The following is a 22177-nucleotide window of genomic DNA, read 5'->3' as shown; positions in this document are numbered from 1 at the left end:
GTTTACAGCCCCCTCCATCATGTGGATGGTTTTGCATGCTGCAGCCTCCAGCTATCCCCAGGTGCCCAGGAGTGAAGACACCAGGTAGTAAAGGCATCCCAGAGCCTTTGGTAGCAGAGACCCAACAAGGCCCTGGGATTTCAAAGAGAAGCCTGGAGATCACAAACTCCTGAGCATGCTGCAGCAGGTACAGGACTTGCTGCCAGGGGTGTAATGGCACCAGTGGGGCTGCCTGCATGATGCTGTTATGCTGGGCAGAGTCTGGGCACCTTTGTGCCAAGCCTTCTCCACCGTCCTGCCTTCACCTCAGCAAGGGGTTCACCGGCTGTCCTTTTCAAGTCCTCACACACTGCTGCTGAGGACTTCACTTTGTCTTCAGTAAAACAGGTTCTTAAGGTAAAGTCTTTGGGCATGCAGTTGAATGCGTCAGCCCAGCAGTTAGAGAAAACATACTTTGAGTGCATAACTTGAGCAAATATTGTCTGGGAACCACTCTGACAATAACCATGAAGCCTCAACATGCCATTCTGACAGTCGCTGTGAAGAGCAGAAGAGCTCTTTAAAGCCTAGATTCACAAAGCTGAATCCCATTGGTACAGCACCAAGCTTTCACTGTTTTCATGTGTTTCAAGGCCAGGAAGAACCAGGAGATTATCTATGTCCTTCACACAATTTGAGCCAGAGATTTCATCCAGAGATTGCTGCAGCAGCTGAGTTTTTGTCTGTACCTTAAGTAAATCCACAAGCAATTCCCAGTTCGTTGCACTCAGCTCTGACACCAGAGTGTCGAGGCCCTATCAGGGCTTTTGCGAACTACTCAGATCTTGTAGAAGCTCCAAAAACAAGACTGCAGAGGCAGGGCTACATAATAAAACTGTGTTCTTCCCCTGACCCTCTAAGGCATGCAGAGTAGCAGGGAAGAGGCAGAGGGAACAGTAAACCTGTCCATTACTAAGCAGCCGGAGGGAGTAGAATAGAGAAATACGATTTTCTGCTGCAGTCACAACGGCCATCTTGTCACCCAGGTGCCAAGGCCTGAGTCAGCGATCAGAAGTTTGCACTGTGAGGTTACACCAATCTGCAAGAAGGTTGTGTTGTGACAAAAAGAAATCCTTGGATGCTCAGCTACAGCTGGCTTGTAACTCCTTGAAGCTCAGGTCAGTGATAAAGAGGCTTTCTCCAGGAGCTATAAATATTGTCACACAGGTGTAATTTTGCTGGATGCCTGTGTCAGAGTTGCTGTTTCACCAGAGCAACTTCATCTATAAATGCAAACCTTGACTAAGAGAAGTTGGCTTTCACAGCATGATAAATAGCAAGAGATGTGCCTCTAATTGCTCATCAGCAGAGCTGATCCCTCAAGGGTATTGCCCAGTACAAGGTAAAGGAGTGGGAAATGTATCAGGAGTCAAACTGCATGGCAACGTACCAGTCTAGACTGAACCTGCAAGGCACAGCCTGGAAAAGGCGCAGCACATGGTCCTACCAGCACAGGGAAAATCTGACAGAGGTCCAAACTTGCCTCAAAACTCCCTAGTCAGCAAGACAGTGTGCCAAACCAGTGGCAAAGACAGATGGGACCCTGGTCTCTGAGCTTCAGTCTGATACACAGCCCTGGATCATCCAGTCCATGTCCTTATATCTTCTTCCTTCTGGACCCCCATCCAAAAAACCCGCCAAAAAATTGCGTGTCCCAGGGCAGGCATCTCCTTTGGCAGCATGGAGAAGAGCAACCATCAGATATGCCTGTTCTGGATGTCTCAGACAGGAAACCTTGCGGAGCCCTGTGCCGTCCCTGACACACTATCTGGTGCAGTGGGCTGTGCTTTCCTGTCTGGCCAGGACTAACTGCATCTCCAGCTTTGGGTATCTCTGTGTGGGCTCTTAGCTACTTGCAAAGCCTTAGAGGTATCTACGGAAAAGTTACCTCCCTGATTACCTTGCATTTAAGGGGCGCAACAGCAGACACACAGGCCCAGACTCTCCTTCATCCATCTGTTCCTTAGCAGGGGGCTAAACTGAAGGGTTTGTTGAATTGATTTAAAAATCCTGTAACTTCACTTCCTTCAAGAGGTTCATTCCCAACAGTCTATTGATGCTGCCATCCCAACACCTTCCAGTGTTACTGCCCAGCTCTAAGTGCAAGAGCAAATCCAATACTTTCTCAGCCAGGCAACATTTGCTGAATCTAATGGTTGTTTGTTGAATAAAGAACAAGTGAAATGACATAAAAGGCCTAACACAAGGTCCTTTTTTGCTGCCTTATACTAATAGCTCCTATAGGATTTTACCATTAGACAATGATACAGACGGTGGGGAGTTTTAGTCACCCACAGGTGACTAAGGGCCAGACAGCCAGGAGCAGTACTGAGCCCTTCAGCTAAAATGGGCTTCCCCCTTCATTTACCCCATATGCCTCAGTGCCCTTATCTGTAACGTGAGATCACTGATGTTTGGAGACCTAGGCCTCCAGGGTGCTGGCAGGATTAGCTCACATCAGAGAACTGCTGCACAAACRCAGTGTTGTTTATTAGCGATAGCTTGCAAACTTGCTGACATGATGCAGATTCACAGCCAGCTCTGCTATGAAGAGAGGAAATTCTGTCTGGTCCTTAAAAGCAGGTGACTGTGCAGCATCTTAGTACACAGAATCCTCAATGAAGTGTGTTATTAGTTAGGATCTGCTTGGAGATGGATGCACAGAAAACAATTTTTGAAAACAAAGATTTACACCTCTCTATAAACACCTCAATATCTTTCTCTTGTGTCTATTAGTAGCTTGTTGTTTCATTTATAGGTCTGCTTACCTTGGAAGGTAAATTAGCACAGCAACCCCAAGTGGCAAACATTATCTACATGGGTGGATAGCTTTCAAGCATACAGGAACATCTGACTAGTGTATGTATGCAGGGACCTGGAAGACCCTGGCCCAGGAGAAACAAGCTTACCTCATAGTGTACAAGAGGGTGCCATTGTCCACCAGGCGCAGCAGCTTGTTGGGTGTTGTCATGTTATGGGCTACAGACTTCTTGCCATTGTGGAAGAAGGTATCAGGAGTCCAGATCTTACTGGCCAGCAGGTTGTTCAGGGGAAGTATCTTCATGGGCCCATCAAACTTCAGCCTCTCATCTCTCCAGGACTGCCGGAAAAAGACATCAATGGTGTATTCCTTTGTGGAGAGAGGAGAGAAAAATAACTCTAGGTAAAAACCTAGCTCTTCATTGCAAGCAAGGTGGTTGAAGAAATAATAAATGTCTTCAGTCACTGGGTATACTGTATTTGGCACTCTCTGGTTGATAATGAAGCATGATGCAACAAGAACTCGGGATTAACAACAGCAGAGAAAATTGTGGAGGATAAAGGACATTTGCTGTCTTTTGTATGATGACTTTAACACAACACCAAAATTTGCATCTCGGTGTTTCTGACAGACTGCAGACATGCTGCAACATAGCCTACAGTGGAAAGTGGCCATTTCTGGGGTAGCCCTGCTTCTCCGTGCCACACCACTGTCTTTATACAGACCTCGCAGGAGAGGGAACTGTGGTATGCAACTGCACAAGAATTTGAACAGGCAAAAATCAAGTTACCGAAGATGGAAATTGGGCAGGATACTGATAACTCCACCCTTAYACCTAAAACAAAGTTTCAGGACACTATTTTAATGATGTGCTTCCCTCAGCCATCTCCACACCAGTGCCTTTAAGTGAAGCACTGAATCAAGGCCTTCACAAACTTGTCATTACAAGATCCTGTGACTTCTTTTTTTTTTTTTAAGCCTGCATAAGCATAAAAACCTATTTATGAGCCCAAACTCCAATTGGGGTGATCAGATGTCACCTCTTTGCAATCCCGCAGCCAGGGCCAGCTTCCAGCAGTGCTGCTGACAAATTTGATTTTTGCCATCCGAGCAGAAAAGCAAAAAGGCAAAAAGGCCAAAAAAAAAAAAAAAAAAAGTCACACCTGAACTGATGGGAACAACATAACACCATGGGCCAGGAGTGGGCAAAACAGCTGGTCTTCAGCACGTTGCTCCCCGCCTTTGCCCCTCTCCCACTGTTGGGACACCCATGAACCCCAGCTCTCCCTCCCATGCCCCGGCAGCAGCGCAGCCCCAGCCTTGGGGCAGGGGCAGGACACTGGAGCACCGGCACCACTGGCTCTGCAGATTCACCTGTGATTAGGAGCTGAGGGCTGTTGGGTGACCATGTCCCGCCGAGCTGCTTGCTCCTCTCCAAAGGGGAGCTGTGCCAAAGGCACCAAAGCCATGCCAGGGCAAAACTAAATTAATGTGTGTGGCGTATGGGAGCACCATTCCCACTAACCCAAACCAGCCTGTATCCGCTCAAGGCTGGCATCACCTGAGGGAACTGCACGAGTCAGTTGGCATCAACTTCACCACTGTCCGGGCAGGAAGGCAGCCTGCAGCCGCTCGCCCAAGCTACATGCACCTCAGCTTGCTAATGAAGCAGGGCTCATTAGCTCATGAGGCTGGCAGAGAAAGATGGGGACTTTGGAAAATCTGTTYCAGTTCTTGTTGCAATGCCGCTGCGGATTCATAGTTGTTATTTATGGGTTCCTGGAGGCTGCAGGACTAACTAAACTTATCTCTGTGAATGATTTCTTTCCTGCAGCTCTTCTCGGCAGCATTTAAGAGCTGCAGCACATCAGTTTCCTATAGGTCATAGAAATTTCTGCAAGATTTTGCAGCAGATGGTAGCTAAGTGAAAGCATCTAAGTGAAGAAACTCATTCCTGCTCCCCGGCCACACAGGCGCTCCTGCCCAAATGTGAGGTTTCTGGATTCTGGCTTGGGGAAAGGAAAGAGAAGATCCTACTGTCCCACAGACTCTGCCCTGTACAAGATACTCTGCTCCCTCATGGAAGATCATCCTCCCCTTGGGGTTTTAAGCTCAGTAAAGAAACCAAAACAAAAGACTGAGTCTGTGTGCAGCTGCAGGAGGCAGGTTTGGGAAAAGCCCTTATCAGGAGAAGAGCTATCTTTTTCAGAACCTTCTGCTCTTATTAAAAAAAACAACCAATGAAACAAACAAAAAACCTTTTATAACACCTTCCTAGGTCCTGTTTTTCTTCTTTTATGTTAAGGAATCATTCCTGAAGGAAAGAGAAATCGTGTTGAGATCCTACCCCTCTTCTCTAGCCTTCTTTCCAGGAGAGCATCAATTCCAAGTCCCAGCTTCCAAGGAACATGCCTAGCTCTAGGTCATGTTTGTCTTCCCTCTATGGAAATAACCAAACCCATCAAGACTCAGTCCTCCTTCGGAGTCTGCCCTCCAAAGCATAAAATTCCCTTGACTTTTTTTTTTTTTTTCCATTTCCTGGGAACTAAGGCAAAGCTGAAAAGCTCACTACTCAACATTTGGGCATATGTCAGGTCCAATCAGGCTCGACTTTAAGAGTCAAATGGAAAGCGAGATTAGAAGTCCTTGGAGCATCTTGGGGAAAAGGTCCGCATGTTCTCCTCCATGGTTAGTAACCAGCTGCTCTCCTCCATTCTCCRCAGCAACTTTACCTGCCTCTCTTCCATCATCATAATTACAGCCTCTGTCTGCATCAAGTTGCACAAGAAAGGCTTTCCATCGCAATGAGTAATGGCTGTGGGAGGGACGGGAGCAAGATCATCAGGCAGATGCGAGAGTGGAAGGAGGGACTTTCCCACTTCCTGAGATAAAAGGAACCACAACAGAAGAGCGGGGTCTCCCCACRCTTCCCAAGGAGATGAGGTTTCTCCCTCTCACATTTCTGACTGCATTTAACACCAGGACTGCATGCTAAAACACATTTGCTATGCATTTGTAAAATACACGGAACTAAAGCACGCAAGRGGGGAAATAATTTATTATTCTTTAACTGTCTTCCTAATTTTAAATTCATTTTGTCAAATCACATTGCAGAGAATACCTTCCTCTTTTCAATACCTCATATTTCTTCTTCACAGTTCATTATACACACTCCCTTAATCAAATATGCTCCACCTTGGAAGTAATTATCAGATACTCCCCAAGGGCTGAGATTGCTGAATATATTATGTGTCTCCACTGTGGTATGAAAGAAAGTGAGATAGAGAGAGAACTCAGATGAGATTAATACTCTTGGCTACAGTGACAGTAAGTTAACTTTTAACCCTGGAGGGAGTGGTCTTTCTAAAGCAATATGGGATCGTGTGATGGGGCTAGCGGCAGCATGAAATGCATTTAATTCTCTTCCAACTCCTTCGCTCGCTAGCATAGGACTGTCAGTGGGGCAGTTGGAGAGATGTTCATGGCCAAGAGAGCACAGCAAATGAAACCCTCCCAGCCTCCGAGGGGCTGGAGGAGACTTCAGGACATTGCTCCTGCCTGCGAGAGCAATGCAAGCTCCCTGCCTCGGATGGGATCCCTCCAGCTCCAAACTCTCCTTGGCGTGTCCGAGGGTACCGCAGCACCATGTAACCTCCAGGGCTGGGCAAGCAGGAGGGCCTCAGCCCCTAACGCGTGACTAGCCTCATGCGGCAGCCTTGAAATGTAAAGCAACCACAACCAGTCAACTCTTTTGTGTGGGTCTGGGTGCATGTGGAATACAAGTTGCAAGAAATGCTTTTGAGAAAGCTCACTATTAATTATGCTCCACAGTCCTGTTTTAATTAGAAGACAAACTGTTGTGGGAATACAAGCCTAGATTCAGACCTCAGGCCTTTTCATTAATAATTTTCCCTGAACTTGTCAAAATATTCCAATCAGTTCAGTCTTTTTCTTTCCTCTCTTTTGCCTCCTTTCTGGTTGAAGGACTCAGGACAATTTGTGGGTGGGAATTGCTCTCTCTTGGCACTGCCATCAAAACAGGCCAGATTCAGACACTGCCCATGAAGCACCTTCCTTCCTCCATGCAGTCTGACTGAGGAAGACTGGCTACAATGAAGGCGCTTCTCAAGGCATGTGAGTGTACTACATACTGGTTTTGGTYTCTTGGGCCTGCCTCCCCATTTCATTGCCTCAGGTTGCACTTACAGGAAACAAAAAGACCCTAAAGCCTTCAGACTGCTCAAATGATGCAAAGGTGTTGACTCTCTAAGTTTGCATTTGGCATTATCATTTAGTTTCTAAAAGTTAAAACACATCTAATAAACAATTTGTTTCTATTGCCTGCATCAAGAGAAGATAACTAGGCACATTCCTGCCCATACAGAAAGGATGCTTGGTCATGTTCCTGTCTTTAGGAAAGTCCTGTTTTTGCCCAGATCGGTCAGGGCTGAGAGTGGGACACTGCTGCCACCATTGCCAGACACACCACCCATCCCCTTGGAGGCACACCTTCCTGGCCCATAGCACCTACCATATCCGTGTCTGAGACAGGGCCGAAACTCGTCACGTAAATGTCTGTCTTGACTTCAGTTACGCTGTCTGGGACATAAAAAGAGAAAAAAGCAATTAGAGAACTGAATGCATTTGTACAGGAAAGGCTTTAGCATTTTTTTGCGTGCTGTTTTTTCATGTCAGGTGCCTCCCTGGTGAAACCCTCAACAAGCTGGTATTGTGCTCAGCAGTGTACCCTAAACAATAGCTGATTTTATCATTTATAGTTGAGCAAATTCATCTTTGATGTAGCTATACTGCTTTCCACACTTACACCACAGATGAATATGTGCTGACATATTCAGACTATGTGTATTTATAAATTATATGCAGCTATACAATACATAATGTTGTACAGATCCACATATCTTCAATACAGAGGTAAACCCTGAAATTGTGAAATTCTCTTTAATCTGAAATCCCTTTGTGTCTTCCAGACTGATAAATAGCCTAGCAATGTTCCAACAGTTTTAGGAAACCCGGGTTTTGTTACAGCTTCATGCTTATCTGTACATAAAAGAATCAATATTCTGATTGCTTTTTACTCCCATCATGTTTGCTGCTTTTCTAAGTGCCTCAACTCCTGAAGAGCAGCTGCTCTTGCAGAGGTGGTATTTATTTGCATCCTATATTCATCTACAGCCAGACTACGCTCCCCTTGCAGATGCTGAAAAACAGTCTCCCTCCGGACACTGCCCCAACAAAATCAGGAAACCTCAATTCCTGCCCTAAGCACTAAAGTTCATGGGCAATTTTAATCCTATGCCTCCAGGTAACGATAAACTGAAGTGCTTTCCAGAACGTGGCTATCATCAGGTATTATTCATGCTGAATAGCACATGCAGCTCTCATTATGACTTCCATCATTATCATCTCAGCATGCCTCCTAAAAGAGGTCTCTGTCATGGCCCTGTTTTGCAAGGAAATAGAGGCACAGGAGGATGGGGTGACTTGCCGCGGTCACCTGTCAGAGAGTACTCTGCCCGCTAGGACATACTAAAAGAGCCAAATGAGGTGCCTTGMGTTTAGCACTGCGTTACCATAAATCTTCATTACTTTAGGGATAGATCATATGATTGTGTTCCTTTTGAATGTTGTTAATTGGCTCAGAGCTGCGTAGAGCTCCAAAAAAAGTTTGTGTTTTATCAGTAGCATCCCATTTTGGCCACTGAAGCAGCTATGTTACTAGCCTGGATGGCCCATTGCTCAATTCAGTWATGGAAATTCTTGTGTCCTCTGACAGTTATTTTGCAATATCATGAAGCTTAGTCTTGTGTTTCAAAGTTTTGTATCCAAAAATAAGATAATGCATTCTGCATTCTGGCAGAATTTTCTCCTTAATGGCTAAAACATACATATACATGTCTTCAGTTATTATGGTTGGAGAGCTTCTGACACAGCCTGTGGCTGATATTATTGTGCTATATAAGTAACCCTTGATCTTGTCTTGATGCAATAAAAAGAAGGTTAAAGAGAAGTATGTATGCAGTACACTTTCTGAAACACACAGCAGTCAGCGAGGCAGCTTTTTAAACAAAACGAGATACTTTGGTAAGACTTAAACACTCAGGTTATTCTCTCTGTGTCCCTCSAAGCAAGCCCCCAAATGAGATATACAGCAGAGAAGACAATTCTAGTGAAGCGAGGTTCTTTAACACATGCAGTTAGAGAAAACTAACTGTGTTTTAGAGAAAAAACAAACTCTCTCTCCACTCCCCTCTCCTTCTCCCTTTTTGAGTGTTTAGATTGTCTAACATAAATAATATACAGCAATAGATATCAGATCAGGATATGTGGCCACCCRTGACCAGTGAAGTCAGTCCTTGTGACACGCAGAATAAATTACCTTGTGAATCCAAGGGGAACTGAGCTGGAAAGAGGGACAGAGGGGTCCATGAAAGCACCTGTGCTATATGACATGACCTGCAGGCTCCAAGCATTGGAGAAGTGATTCAGGAAGCGGTGAGCAGGTGAAAAGGCAGAACTAATTTTGGACACCCTTTTATATGACGCTGCTCTTTTCATTTGTTAGCTGGCATTTGGCATAAACCCAAGAAAATGGAGAATGTACAAGTTTAATTTTAAAAAAAGGGGGGGTGGTTGGTTGTTTTTTGCTGACACTTCTTAGAAAAGCAATGGCACTAGGGAAAGATATTGTCACTGTATTCTTATGAAGCAGAACAGCAAGAATTGAGGGAAAGTTAGCTGGTTATGATTTAACCCTGGATGGGTCTGATCTCATCCTGTTTTCTGTCCCAATGCAGMATATTGTAAACTACCAGTCATGGAGCTCCAGAGACCCCTTCCTCCCCACAACCTCCTGGCAAATCTAATCAAAGACAATAGCATTTATTGTCCTGTGTTAGAAAAACTTGATGTAGCTTCTCCTGTTCTGTTAAATCCCTATTGACCATTGCTCGTGGGGACCTGCAACACAGGATGGAGTCACGCATCCAGTGCCTGCCACATTGCTCTGACGAAGACCAACAGACTGCTCACAGTGATTCACTCGTGCATACACTCCTGCACAGCACAGCAGAGGAAGTGAGATACCCTGTTCATGGGAGCCTTTCAGGAGCCCAGCGAAGAAGGGACCAAGCCCACTTGGAAACACTTCATTTCCAACTTTGCAATATGAGCTCTCAGGACCAAGAGGTACTCCTTGTCCTGGGCATGCTCCTTCCCATCTCTTTGCACAAATAATGTGTATTAATAGTGCCTGGAGTGATCAATACTTTCACTGTGCCAATGATGGCAAAGCAAATAATAACAGAGACAGACAGAATCAACCATCACAACATGCAGCCATTGCCATCCACCAACATAACCCGGGGACCGTGGAGGGCATCCATTTAATTCAACCTGGGAAACATCATTCAAATGGCATTAGGTAAAGTGCTGTGCAACGTCCTCAGCTGGGACTGAGCTATACTACGTGCCATCACAGGAGTTAGATGATAGAGTTAAATCTAGTATAGACACCTGCAAGGTCCTCAGCCCAGGGGCGGCTGGGACATCAGCCTGGCTACCAAAGCTACTTCTAAAAAATCTTCAGTTGTCCCTAACTCTTAGGAGAGGTTTTAATAGAGAGACTTGGCAGTGTACAGGGCCACAGCAGTTATGCAGTCTGTTTCCCTGAGACATCTCTATCCAAATCCCCTTTAATCTGTCATGGTAGCAGTGCTCGCCTATCTTTCAGCATGGGGGACCACAAAACAGCATTTCCTACGCCTGATCAGCCASAGAGAACAAGCTCAGTAGGAACATCCTCCTTCAGCTACTGTCCTTTTTGGAAGCAAGAGAAACAGAGGTCAGATTTGCTCTTCCCAGATCACAGAATAAAACCCACCTTATTTCTCACCTCTTCATCCTAACAACACAGGTCTGAAGAGAACAACACAGATGTCTGGAGAGATCTCCCATTTCCTGACTCCAGGCTGCCACTCTCTCCTGCCTTCCCAGTGGACAGATGTGCTGCTCAGGCCAGGTCACGTTGACCCACTGAAATCAGCAAGATAACTCGTGCATGCAAGGGCAGCTCCAGCTGGGGACAAGCACCAGAAGGCTGGCTCAAGTCCTCTCCCAGGTCACTTTTTCTACTCCTACTTCAGGGCACAACACTTAAGCAGACAGGCTCCTTACACCCTTGATGCCAAAAGTGAGACTGAACTTTCCCAGTTATTTTGTGCTCCCAAGGCAGGGCAGGATCTGGGTGGGATCTGGAGGGATTTCTGGAATTAAATTATTACTGTGCAAGCAAGGATTCCAGCAGAGCAGGGAAATCCAGCAACCAGTAAAACACAAGCAGAACAGAGCGAGCTATAGCCTTAGAGATGGGCTTCCCATGTGATCCTGTAGCAGCATTACATGAGTCCAAGCTTCCACATTGCTCACGGCATCGCAGGAGCCCATTGGCTCTGTGACAGTGAGACGTTCCTCATGAGAGAAGTCATGGGCTACTCAGGCAGCTTCCCTCCTTCTTACCGTCATATGTACACACCTTAGCCCAAATAGGAAGAAACTGCACCTATTTTTGCAACACAGGAAAACTAAGAGAGGAGCCTTTTCTGCCTAAGTCCAGGAGACATGGCAGAGAAGTCCTTATCCTCTTCCTCATCTGCAGATCCGAACATCTGTGTGCTGTACCCTGGCCATCTTGCCCAGTTCTCACCAAAGAATTAATAGCCGAGGACTGTACTGCAGAGGGCTAGGCATTTTCCCTAGACCTGTTACAGAACATTAAATAGCACTTCTTCCCTAGCACCTTCCTTCCCTGTATCTCAAAGATTTTTACACGCACAAGTGAACTGAGCCAGCCTCCTGAGGGGCAGGCGGATGCTGCTAGTCCTGTTTTACAGGTGGGGAACGAGATAGGAGAGACCTGCTTGAGGTAGGAGGCTGGCGCAGAGCAAGGAGCAGAGCCCAGCTCTAGAGCAATGACCCATGCTGGTTCACAGGGGCCCAGTGGAGGATCCAATATTGCTCTTGGCATATTGCAAAAGCACCTCCAGCTAGGCTGTGGAGACTCACCATGCCCCCAGCTGCTGAGGTCTGGGAAAGAGAAAAGACCATGAGGCACTTAGTAAAACTAGAAGAGCAAGGGATTTTCAGGATCAACATTTAAACATAGACAGAATTTAGGCATCTAAATGTTGTGTTACAATCCTAGATCATTTGTGCAAGGGTGATTCCCATCCCACTTATTATTACAGGCTTAGTTTACTCTCAAGCCTCAGTGTACTTGAGCTTCTAACACCATCTGTAGCAAGCCTGTGAGCAGGGGCAAGGCTCTGCGGGTTGAGCAGAGCTGCCCCTTCTCCCACATGGCGCAGAGAGCTCTTTGCCAGCCTGTCCCTGCAAACCAGGCAATGCTGCTTCACTCCTGTGTGCAGAAATCCCCCACAGCTGGGCAAATCTGCAATGCAAATGTAAAACAAAAGCTGTAACATCCATTCCCCTAGTGTTACCATGGCACTCCCTACACCTGCCTGCTCTTTAAAAGCTACCCTTCTTCTCCAAGGATTTGCTACGCCAGCTCTGGCTGCTTGTACAGGCAATAACGTCCCTATTAGTGCTGTGTGGAGGGTCAGATCCTGCTGCCTTGACTCCAATGCAAGCAGAGCCAGTTGCCTCCCTTTCACTTGCAGAAGGTGTAAAGCAGCAGCAGCTGCCAGGATGCTTCGGGGTTTCCATTTCGCAGCATCTGGGGACATGCCTCGCAGAGAAGGCTGCAGACTTGCTCTCCCCTGGCCTCCACTGCTATGAGCAGCTCCTCCACGTCCCAGTGCCCCTTCTCCCCGGGGCGCTGGCTGCCTGCAGCCCTTTGCATGACGGAGAGGCAGACATCCCCCCGGTTCCTGCAATCTCCCTTTTAAGTGCTCATGACTCCCTGGGCCAGCAAGGAGATAGCTATTATTTACAAAATGACTGAGTGCTATTTTTACTTGCTTCTTGGAAGCACTAGGAGCAGTGGCAGAGCTGGAATACAAATTACCCTGCCTCTCTCCTCTCCCTGCTCTGGCTGCCGATTGCAGGGCTGCCTCTACAAGTGATTACAGGAGGCAGGGGGCACGGGAGGAYGAGAAGGCTCTTATTAAACATCCCGCTGCACTCATCAAGTGCTGTTTATTTAAGAATCTCAGCCATAATATAATCTACGCGGCCGGTTGTGTTTCAGCTCTTGAGGTTTGTGGATGTACTGAACACAGTCACGTTTCCCAGATGGGGTTCCCAGAGGCTATGCTGTAAACGAGCAGAAATGATGTGCCTGCATCTAAGCACTGGAGGTTCCCAGATGATGCACGCTATTAAAACAGGGGCAAAACCAGGGGATTCCTGGTGACTGTGCTGAYGTCGGACAGGCTACATAGTCTTATCTCATAGATAAGCTGGATACGCTAGGGGACAGGGACCTCCCCGAGGGTGTGCTGTGGGTAGCAGTGGTCCCACTCAGCCCTCTGCTGAGCTGGGACCCACAGGATCTCAGCCAGCTTTGTCCCCATGCCAGTGCCCCTTGGTCCTGGCTGGGCTGGCAGAGGCCCCCACCCTGCACCGAAGAGCGGGGTTGAGGCCATGCTCTCAGGGGGCTCAGGCAGCACAGGACGGAGGCAGGCTTGTGAGGAAGGCACCAGCCCAAGGCTGTGCCCAAGCCTGGGTGCTGTGCGAGACAGCCAGTGTGAGCTGAAGCAACCCAGGGAGGGAAGCTCCAGGTGAGACTGTGTCTGTCTCACAGAGGGGGACAAGACTGACTGTACTGGAGTTCCTGAGATGAAGGTCCAGAAAAGACTAGAAAGTGCTGTTCAGGCTTTGTCGTGCCTCAGTATGAACCCTAAGTCTGTGCCAGGGCTAGTTTCTGGAGATAAATGTTTCTGCACCAGGCTCCTAAGCACAGCTTTACTGGTTCACAGCAGGGCTCCAGCTCGCCCAATATCATGTCTTCAACCATGGCCACAACCTAAAAAGGTAAGAACAGGCTGATAACACCCCTTAGCTCTCTCCAGACTGGGATTAGTATCAGCTCAAGAGTTTCTTGGCTTGATGAGATCCTTCTACTCTCAGTGACCATCTTCCAAGTACCTGTCCAGTCTCCCCCTAAGCTCATGACCATCCTCCAGGAAGGATGCCGACCTGGGCCCTCTTACTGGTGGTGCTGGAGGAGGGCCATGACATGCAGGTAACAGCCTGACGCAGCATCCCTGCAAGCAAGCACCGGGCTGTTGCTGTGTCACATGACCCAGAGCAAGCACATGGCACAGGATGGTGCTTTACAACTAATCCAGCATCCACAGGAGGAGAAACATGGGAAGAGGAGTTTGTATTACCAACTTCCAGCTCCTGCCTTCTTTCAAGCCCTTGCCATGCTAATTAATAAGCAGCAGAAGGTAATTTTTGCAGCTGCACACAGAAGCTTTCTGGGTGTCTCATTCTTCATTTTCTCAGCCTCTCACTGTGTGGATTTAATTTCCTTCCAATTTTAGCCTCTGGAACAAAAGAAGAATAGAAACATCTCTTCCTTCTGCGACCTTTGCTGCAGCCCCAGGAGAACAACCTCCAATGAGCATGTCAGAGCCTTCCCAGAGCTGAGATTGCACTACAAAGCACAAGGGAAACATGGGGCAGTGCTCTTCCTTTGGAGGAGGCGCTACAGCCCCCAGCCAAGAAACTCCACCCTCAGATCCCTCCTCTCTCTCTCTGACAAGTCAATCCCATTTCACCAGTGCTGCTGCTTTTGCCATCTCCTACCTTTCCTTTCCTTCCACCCACAGTTTACCACAGCACCAGTAAGCTGTGAGCAACAGCCCAGGCAGCCAAGCCACACAGATCAACCACTGTCCAAAGGCCAGATCTGCAAATCTCCTTTCAATAAGAAGAAAGCAATCTACCACTGCCAAAGGCATTGGAGAAGGGAGGACACATCTCCAGATAGTTTGGCACAGGGTACCCCATCCACAACTTTGGCCTTGGGCCTGCCACTGCAGTGCAGGGAGAGGACAGAGAGGCACAGTCAGAGAGGGCAGGTGCACAGAGGTGACGGGAGCCTTGCCTCCCCCCAAACCCTCCCTTGTCCTGTGCGAGAGCTGCAGGAAGGGAGATGTGTTGTTTCCTACACCACTGCTGCACACAAGAAATCCTTGATGTTGCCTTCACTGCTGTCCTCCCGCTGTGGGGCCAGTGAGACTCTCCCACATATCTTAGAGATGCTTTTCTTGTATTTTTTGCCAGAGAGCTCCGGAATAGCAGCACAGAAGGAATCATTTCAGTGAACACTACTGCAATGCTGGTAATGCCTCCCAGGTTTGTCCAGCCCAGCCAGAGGATAAAGCTGACCCTAGAGGACACAGACTCATGGAGCTCCAACCACCCAAGCCCATGAACCAGCATGAACTACTGCTAATGCCAGGAGCATCCCAGCTGCACCAGGGAGTAACTTTTTCACCAAGCATCCTGGGAACAGAGGTAGTGCACAGGTCTTGGAGGGGAAGGCTGGGAAACAGAGAGAGAGGGGAAAAAAAAACAAAAAAAAACAAATGGTATTTKCTCTAGCAACAAACCAGCATCTGCAAAAGGGAAAGCAGAGCTGGAGCTCTCAGGGCTGCATCTTCCCTCTCCTCAATCAGTTTTGACTTGGGGATCTTTTCTGCTCTTGCCCTGTGTGCCTGTGCGTAACAACCACAATGCGTTTCAGAGCTCCTCTCTCTTTCCGACTCATGCTGCGAGAGGGAAGACATAGGTTAACAAGCAGGCATGGACACAGGGGAAAAGCATTCAGATCAGCCACAGGACCCTGCAAGGAAAGGTCTCTGGGAATCAATTCAGCACCATAATTCAATGGAATCTGTGGGCCATTTCCTTAGTATATGTTAGCAGGGGACCATTGGCTTAAATTCACCCTACTTGCCCTCTTTGTTTAGCAGAAAAATGTTAGGTAATTAAACAGCTTCCTAACCCACACAAGCAGCAGAGCAGGAAGGCACTCTGGAGGCAATGCCACATCACAGGACAATTTGTAGGCTCAAGGAGGGAACAATGTCATGAGCCACTTCAGACAGGCATAGCTGTGTGTCCGTCCTGACCTGCAACCACTGCTTGCAGGCCAGCAACCTCACACAGACAGTGGCAGGACACAGACCCATGAATGCAGCCCACTAATTAAAATAAATAATTGTTTAACAGGTCCTTTCACTGCCAGCCCTCCAAAAACCTTCCCAAGAGGGCATGTGTCCCTGCATCCCAGATGAGAAACCAACACATAGAGAGGTCACAGTCAACATCTTCAAACTCCCAGACCCAAAGTTAGAGGCAAAATATGCATTTTCAGATGTTAATTGGCTGCTTTAGAGCCTCAACATCCTTGAACATGAAACTACTTGTTTAGAAGCAAAAACCTCACATCACAGAGACTCACCCAGCTTTGACAAGTTCAGTCTGCATTTCTTTCCCRAAAATGGACTGCAGTGTGCACAGGTATGTGAGAAAAATAATCCAGAATATACATAGATTGTTTTGGTCATGCCAGCAGCCTTCAGTTATGTTTAAAAGTCCCCTACATGGGAACCAGTTATAACTGCCTGCACAAAAACCACAGACATGGCAGTACTTTGTGACTAATCATGCCATCGAAGTGGCAGCGTGCCTTTGYCTGTGGTGCCAAACGGTGGTCAGCAGAGCAGGCCCTACCATGAAAAGACCAGAGGTGCAGAAGGATACGGAGAGGTAGGCAGGGCAGGTCTACTCACCATGTACTCACTTACAATGTTCTTGTAAGAGATGTTATATAGAATTGAACCAGTTGAAACAGCACGCAGTGAAGGATTTTGGTAGCACACCATCCAGCCAACCTGCAGAGCTCCATGCCCTCAGGCAGTGATCAGAGCCCACAGCATCTGGCAGCTGGCCAAGTCCATCGCCAGCCACACAGAGCAAATGGTAGAGTCAGACTCAATTTCCCAACCCATGTGACACCAACAGGCTTTCAGGAAGTGTTACGTGGGTGGAAGAACTGAGACACAATAGAGGCACTTCAGGCTCCCACATTGCGCGTGGAGAGGGAGGACTCCAGGAGGCCGGAACTGAACCCCCCTCTGGTCACATCTCACTTTCTCTGCTGAGCATAGAGGGAATGGAGAGTGACCAGGGTCCCAAGGATGAGAGCTGGCCTTGGCCTCCCAGCTCCCACCTGTAAAGGGCAAGCAGGATGCCAGGGTTAAAGATGACAGGATACGTGTACACTGTGAAGTGGGGTCAGCCGAGGACTGTGCACTGGGAAATTTGTACCCTGCAGAATTAACCATGCGGAGAGGAAGGAAACAACATAAATGCGTGAAATAAATGCCTTGTCTCAGCAAAAGCAAGGGTGAGTAAAAGCCTCCAGGGGATTAYCAATGAGACCTTTGGATCAGATCCTGATCTAGCTCTGCCTATGTATCATGAACTATTTGTCCAATGCAGTTTTGCTTGGTGGCTATTTGCTAGTTTCCAGAAGAAGTCACCCTGTGTCACTAATATGGCTGGAATAACTCAGTCTGTATAACGGATCTGACCCACTCCCCCAGTTATGCTTCCAGTGACTTCTGAGGACTTATGATCAAAAAGGCATCACATTTACATAGGGAACAAAGCTATCTGCTGCTCTTAGGGAAAAAATCAGGCCTGTCCCTCCAGTCCTGGGGTGCCCAGGCATCTTTTCACAGAGGTTAGCTTATCACCCACAGCTGCTGGAAGAATCCCCTTGGACTGCCAACATTATTACAGTATAGCCAGTTCTCAAGAAGCTGCACTGTGAGCTGCAATGATTAATCACAACCTTCTCTCTGGTGTGATGGCACATCAGTGTCTAGAATTGCATGTCCTCCAGGCAGACTGGAGAGAATGATCAAGTCTGTAAACACAGATATGCATGTGTTACCACTGTCAGCTGTGCTCTCTCTCTCCTTTCTTCCCCCAACTTGGATATTTCAGCAGAAGAGAAGCAAGAAGTTAAAAAGAATTTCAGGAGGTGTCTCAAGAGACAATTGACAATGAAGTCTGTTACACACRATGAGAGATATCAGCATGTTCTACAATTACATGTCGTTAATTTTTCAGCCCAGGTGAAGTGAAATGGTGTCTGTTAAATCCCTCCAAGAGACAGTCTGCTGCCCTGGCTCTCTTGCTTAGCAGGGCCACAGGTGAGCTGATGCAATGAAGAGATTTATTCCCTATCATACACAGAATGCAGCATACAGAGCTTTCTAACTGAGCTGTATCCAGTGTCCTCCACCAGAACTAGATGCAGGACCAGGAAGTAACCTAACTAGTGCTTGGGCATGGCTAGTCTAGGATTTACAGCACGCTGTAGCTCCTGGATGGACGTCTAATTCCCAGGTGGTCCCTACTGACACCTGGGGCACAAGCTCCTCAAGTTAAGTAGGGAAATATCGGCTCCGTTCTTGGATAGGAAATCACTAAGCAGACTCCAAATGCACTACACATGAGCTCATGGCTCTGACCCAGGTCACAGCTCTCTCCATGCCAAAGTTATATTGGCTGCAGAGTTTGGATCAAAGCTTAACTACTGATGAAAGCAGATGAGTCAAGTGATGACTTACATTCATGTGAGCAGTGAGCCAGTGTCCCAGCACAGCATTAATAGGGGTGCAGGGCACCTGCTCATCCATTTTGGATGAGAAACAGTGCTCCCTTCCTAGCTGTTTCACAGAAATAATGGCATAGGGTAGCCCAGATTCCTGGTCTGAACTCTCTCCATACAGCCATACAGAACATGTTACACTGCCCCTTYGTCTCCACAGGCAATGGTAAAGGGATTCCAGACTTACCAGGTCCTGTTCATAGGTCCATATGCTTCTGTAGAAGGTGCTATGGGGATTTCACACCCTCCCATACTCGAGAAAGGGTTTTTTTCCAGGTTTACCAAGAGTGGGGGATGCTGGCAAGACAGAGGCTCTAGTCTGTGGAACTCAGCCTAGGAGAGGTGTTGCTCCATCGCAGCAGAGCCAGCGAAGCTGGCTTTCCTGCAGATTGGTACCTCCTGCGTGGTTGTTCTGATGTCTAAAACTGCTTGATCCCATACAGCAATCTCACTCTACTTTGGGTCTTTTCCTACTCAGCTGCATAATTTCACAAATCTTGCAGGGACTTAAAATCTTTGAGAAGAGGAAAGGCAGAAAGAAAGATGTGATAAGCCTCACTCCTTCAGAAGCCCAGGCAAAAAAACTACCAGGAGACTCATGCAGCTCAAATAGTTTAACTTAGCTTTCCTTCCTTGCTCCATGCAGACATGCACATAGTCTTATTACTGCGTTAAGTGGAGTGACATTCAATACATATCCAGAGGTTAAAATCAGGATATGGTGCAGATCTCTGATAAGCATAAAGTTCAGGCGGAACAGAAGAGAGAGGCAAAAGAAGCAAACATGAGAGGATGTGCAGTCATGGAGGCATTACACACACCCCTCATTCTCACATACACAGACTACAAACAGAGACTACAAATTAGCTGAGCTATTTTTGCTACCGACAGAAAAGGAGGAATGAACAAAGCTACTGTAGTTACTATTTTAAGGACTTAGGACACCCTCAGATGCTATGAAGACAGAAGAGGAATACGTATGTATGAGCATGCTTTTTGAGCTTCTGCAGTGCTTTGAGACCCTATGGTAATGGAAAARAGATGCTACATAAACATGTTTATTATATATTATAAATACAATGAGAAAATGTGTGAATATAAATTAGCATATATAATTTAACACATTCAGTATTAAAGTCTGTCCTTGATTGCTAAGCTAGAGACACTCGGGGAAGGGAATCCCTGCCAGTCCCAGTGGACTGGGGAAGAGTGTACAGACAACGCTGCATTGCCAGCTGGTACGAACGGCTGAGGCCCTAATGAAGCCAGGACATTTTTGCTGAGCACAGTCCTGCAGGGTGCCTACATGTATGGGGGGAGTAATGAGGTGTGGGCAAAAAAGCCAGACTGATACTTTAGCATTAGGCAAGCTGCACCTAAAATTTTCCATGTTACTTGCAAAACATTTTGTGTTTTAGTTTGGGGCTACTTTCCTGATCCCATGTTAATTTTATTTCTCTCAGTAAGAGTCAGTGGTGATATTCCTGGTGACCACATCACAGGATCTCAGTGAAGAGCACCCTCAAGGAAGGACATGCCCCAGCACTGTTGCTGGAGTCACATATACAGAATAGAGGTAAGGCATCAGAACAAACCAGACTTTGCTGTATCCCTTCACATCATATATACCTCAACTGAGAAAGACTCAAACATTAGACCATGCTTACTCAAAACATGCATAAACACCATGCATTTCTGAAGCATCTCCATCAAGGAGCAGGTATAGTGGTCCTAGCAGGTTATCACACAATCCCTTTCCTAAAAACACTGAAGCTTTCTTAACTCATTCTCAGTAAGGCTTTCTGTAGCTCAAAACATCACCTCTGAAGTCCCGATAGGCCACTCACCTGCTTGAATAGGAACTGCAAAAGCTTCAGATCACTGCCAGTAAAATCCTTAGCATTTGTAAAGCAATTATCCTGTTCTGAGATTCATCTGAACTCARCACAGATCCCCAGGAAGAAAGATAACAAGAGCCAATACAAAAGTTGTGTATCTAACCTAAGAATTGCTGATACATAGGAAACAACAGAAAAGCTGGAAAGGAAGCAAGGAATGCAAGAAAAGTCAAATAGAGAGACATGCTGCATTGCATTTATTATGTGTCATCACAGGGGAGGGAGAATAAACAAAAGCACTAGGGTGTGTGGATTGCAGGCTGAGCTCTGGGCTCCAGCCTCACCACCAGTGCTGAGCCACACTATGGAACTGTGTGTGCAAGGCAGTTCTGCCATGCCTCAGTTTCCACATATGCCTTTTGGCCTCAGCCCTGCTTTCCCATGTATCTTGGGCATGGTTCTTGTTCCAGGCTGCTCTGCAGGCTGGGGATTGCCAAACTGCATGGTAGACTGTAGTGTGGAAAAAAAAACAACAACAAAAAAAAACAACCAAACCAGAAAAACCTCATGGGGCTTGCTGTAGAGCTGAGAGCAGGAGCCTGTCTAATTCTCAAGCCTGTCCCCTGAGACCAATGCCAGGTTCTGAGATGAAGATACAAGAAAACCATTGCCAGGAGCATCGCAGTAATTTGCACTGTGGTTCCCTTATTGCTTCCTTCAGCTCCTGGCTGGTGTTTCCTTCAGCGGGGGAACTTAATCAGCTCTGGAAACCATGTGCCACTGGTGACACTTCTGGCATCCTTCATCTCCCCTCTGGGCAATGGCAGACAGATGTTTTCCCTTCCTCACGAACCCCAGGGTTTTCTTTGCCTTTTTGACTGCTGGGCTGTGCACAGAGCCAAGGTTTCCACTGAACTGTCTCTCCCCTGTGATACACAGGTCATTGGCCTGCATGGTCACTGCTCATTTAGATTTCAGCAGTGCCAACACATCGTACAAATAAATTCCTTTGACTCGCGTGGCCTTGCAATGGCCAGTTTAGCACTTCCTCTGATGCTGGAGCCCTGTCACGCACTCCTCGCAGCCCTGCCCAGCCCTGCCCAGCCCCGACCAACCTGGCTCCTAGCGTCACCTCTGCGTACGTTGTCCATGTGCCCATGCACCGGGGAATATGGTAGAGAGCACCTGTCCAGCCCAGACTGAGACATCCTCCCTGTCCCTTGCACCGGATAACTCATCTTTTGGTTTCTGTCCTAGAGCTGCAAGAATAAACAGAGTCTCCAAAATGCAAGATAAATCCCTGGACATGCGCCCTCCCGTTGCATTCCTCCTTGTCTCGCTTCCCTGTCACTCCTAGGAAAGTCCTTGGCTAGCAAACAGGGCGCTTGCATCTGTTAGGAATAGCCGGGTAATCCAAACGCTGTTAGACAGGCTTATTTGTGTGCTTGGGCTGTTGTTTTATCCCTGAGTGAGCAAAAACCCTTTTAGAGGAAACTCCATTATGACTCTAAATCTTCCACTCCACAGCAATTTTCAGACAATAGCATTGTCTGTCCTGCAGACAGCGAGGTTCTTTGTTTATCGCTGTTATGCAGGGCAATAAATACCAAGTTTTCAGTTCTGCCCACTACATGAATTATGATATGCTGCATAATGCTCTGATGCTCCCATCAGAGATGAGCAGAGGGCAGATACCTCCAGAYGTAATTTTTAATTTCCTCTGCTGGGGATGTTTTCTTGTTTTAGAGACATGCATTCAAAGCGTTCCAGTTCCCATGGCAACTCTCTGCTTCCATTTCTGATGTCATTTTCCATCCCATCCCTTCAAAATTAGACATCTCCTAGCAGAAGTTTTCAAGA

At 47.2% G+C, this 22177-nt stretch overlaps 1 protein-coding gene across 1 annotated transcript in view; it reads right to left on the bottom strand.

The window, feature by feature from the left end:
* The window catches only part of LOC112965720 (gamma-aminobutyric acid receptor subunit alpha-3-like), a 65893-nt gene that overhangs the window by 25019 nt on the left and 18697 nt on the right, over positions 1 to 22177 (bottom strand). Inside the window, exons 3-4 of the mRNA XM_026064995.1 lie at positions 7332 to 7399; positions 2949 to 3169 (exon numbers count right to left, since the gene is read on the bottom strand). Coding sequence (XP_025920780.1) covers positions 2949 to 3169; positions 7332 to 7399 — 289 coding nt within the window. The remainder of the gene's footprint in view (positions 1 to 2948; positions 3170 to 7331; positions 7400 to 22177) is intronic.

The sequence above is a fragment of the Apteryx rowi genome, unplaced genomic scaffold, assembly GCF_003343035.1.
Source record: "Apteryx rowi isolate R43461 unplaced genomic scaffold, aptRow1 scaffold_102, whole genome shotgun sequence".
In the NCBI taxonomy this organism is placed as follows: Eukaryota; Metazoa; Chordata; class Aves; order Apterygiformes; family Apterygidae; genus Apteryx; species Apteryx rowi.
This window is presented reverse-complemented; position numbering and strand designations above follow the sequence as displayed.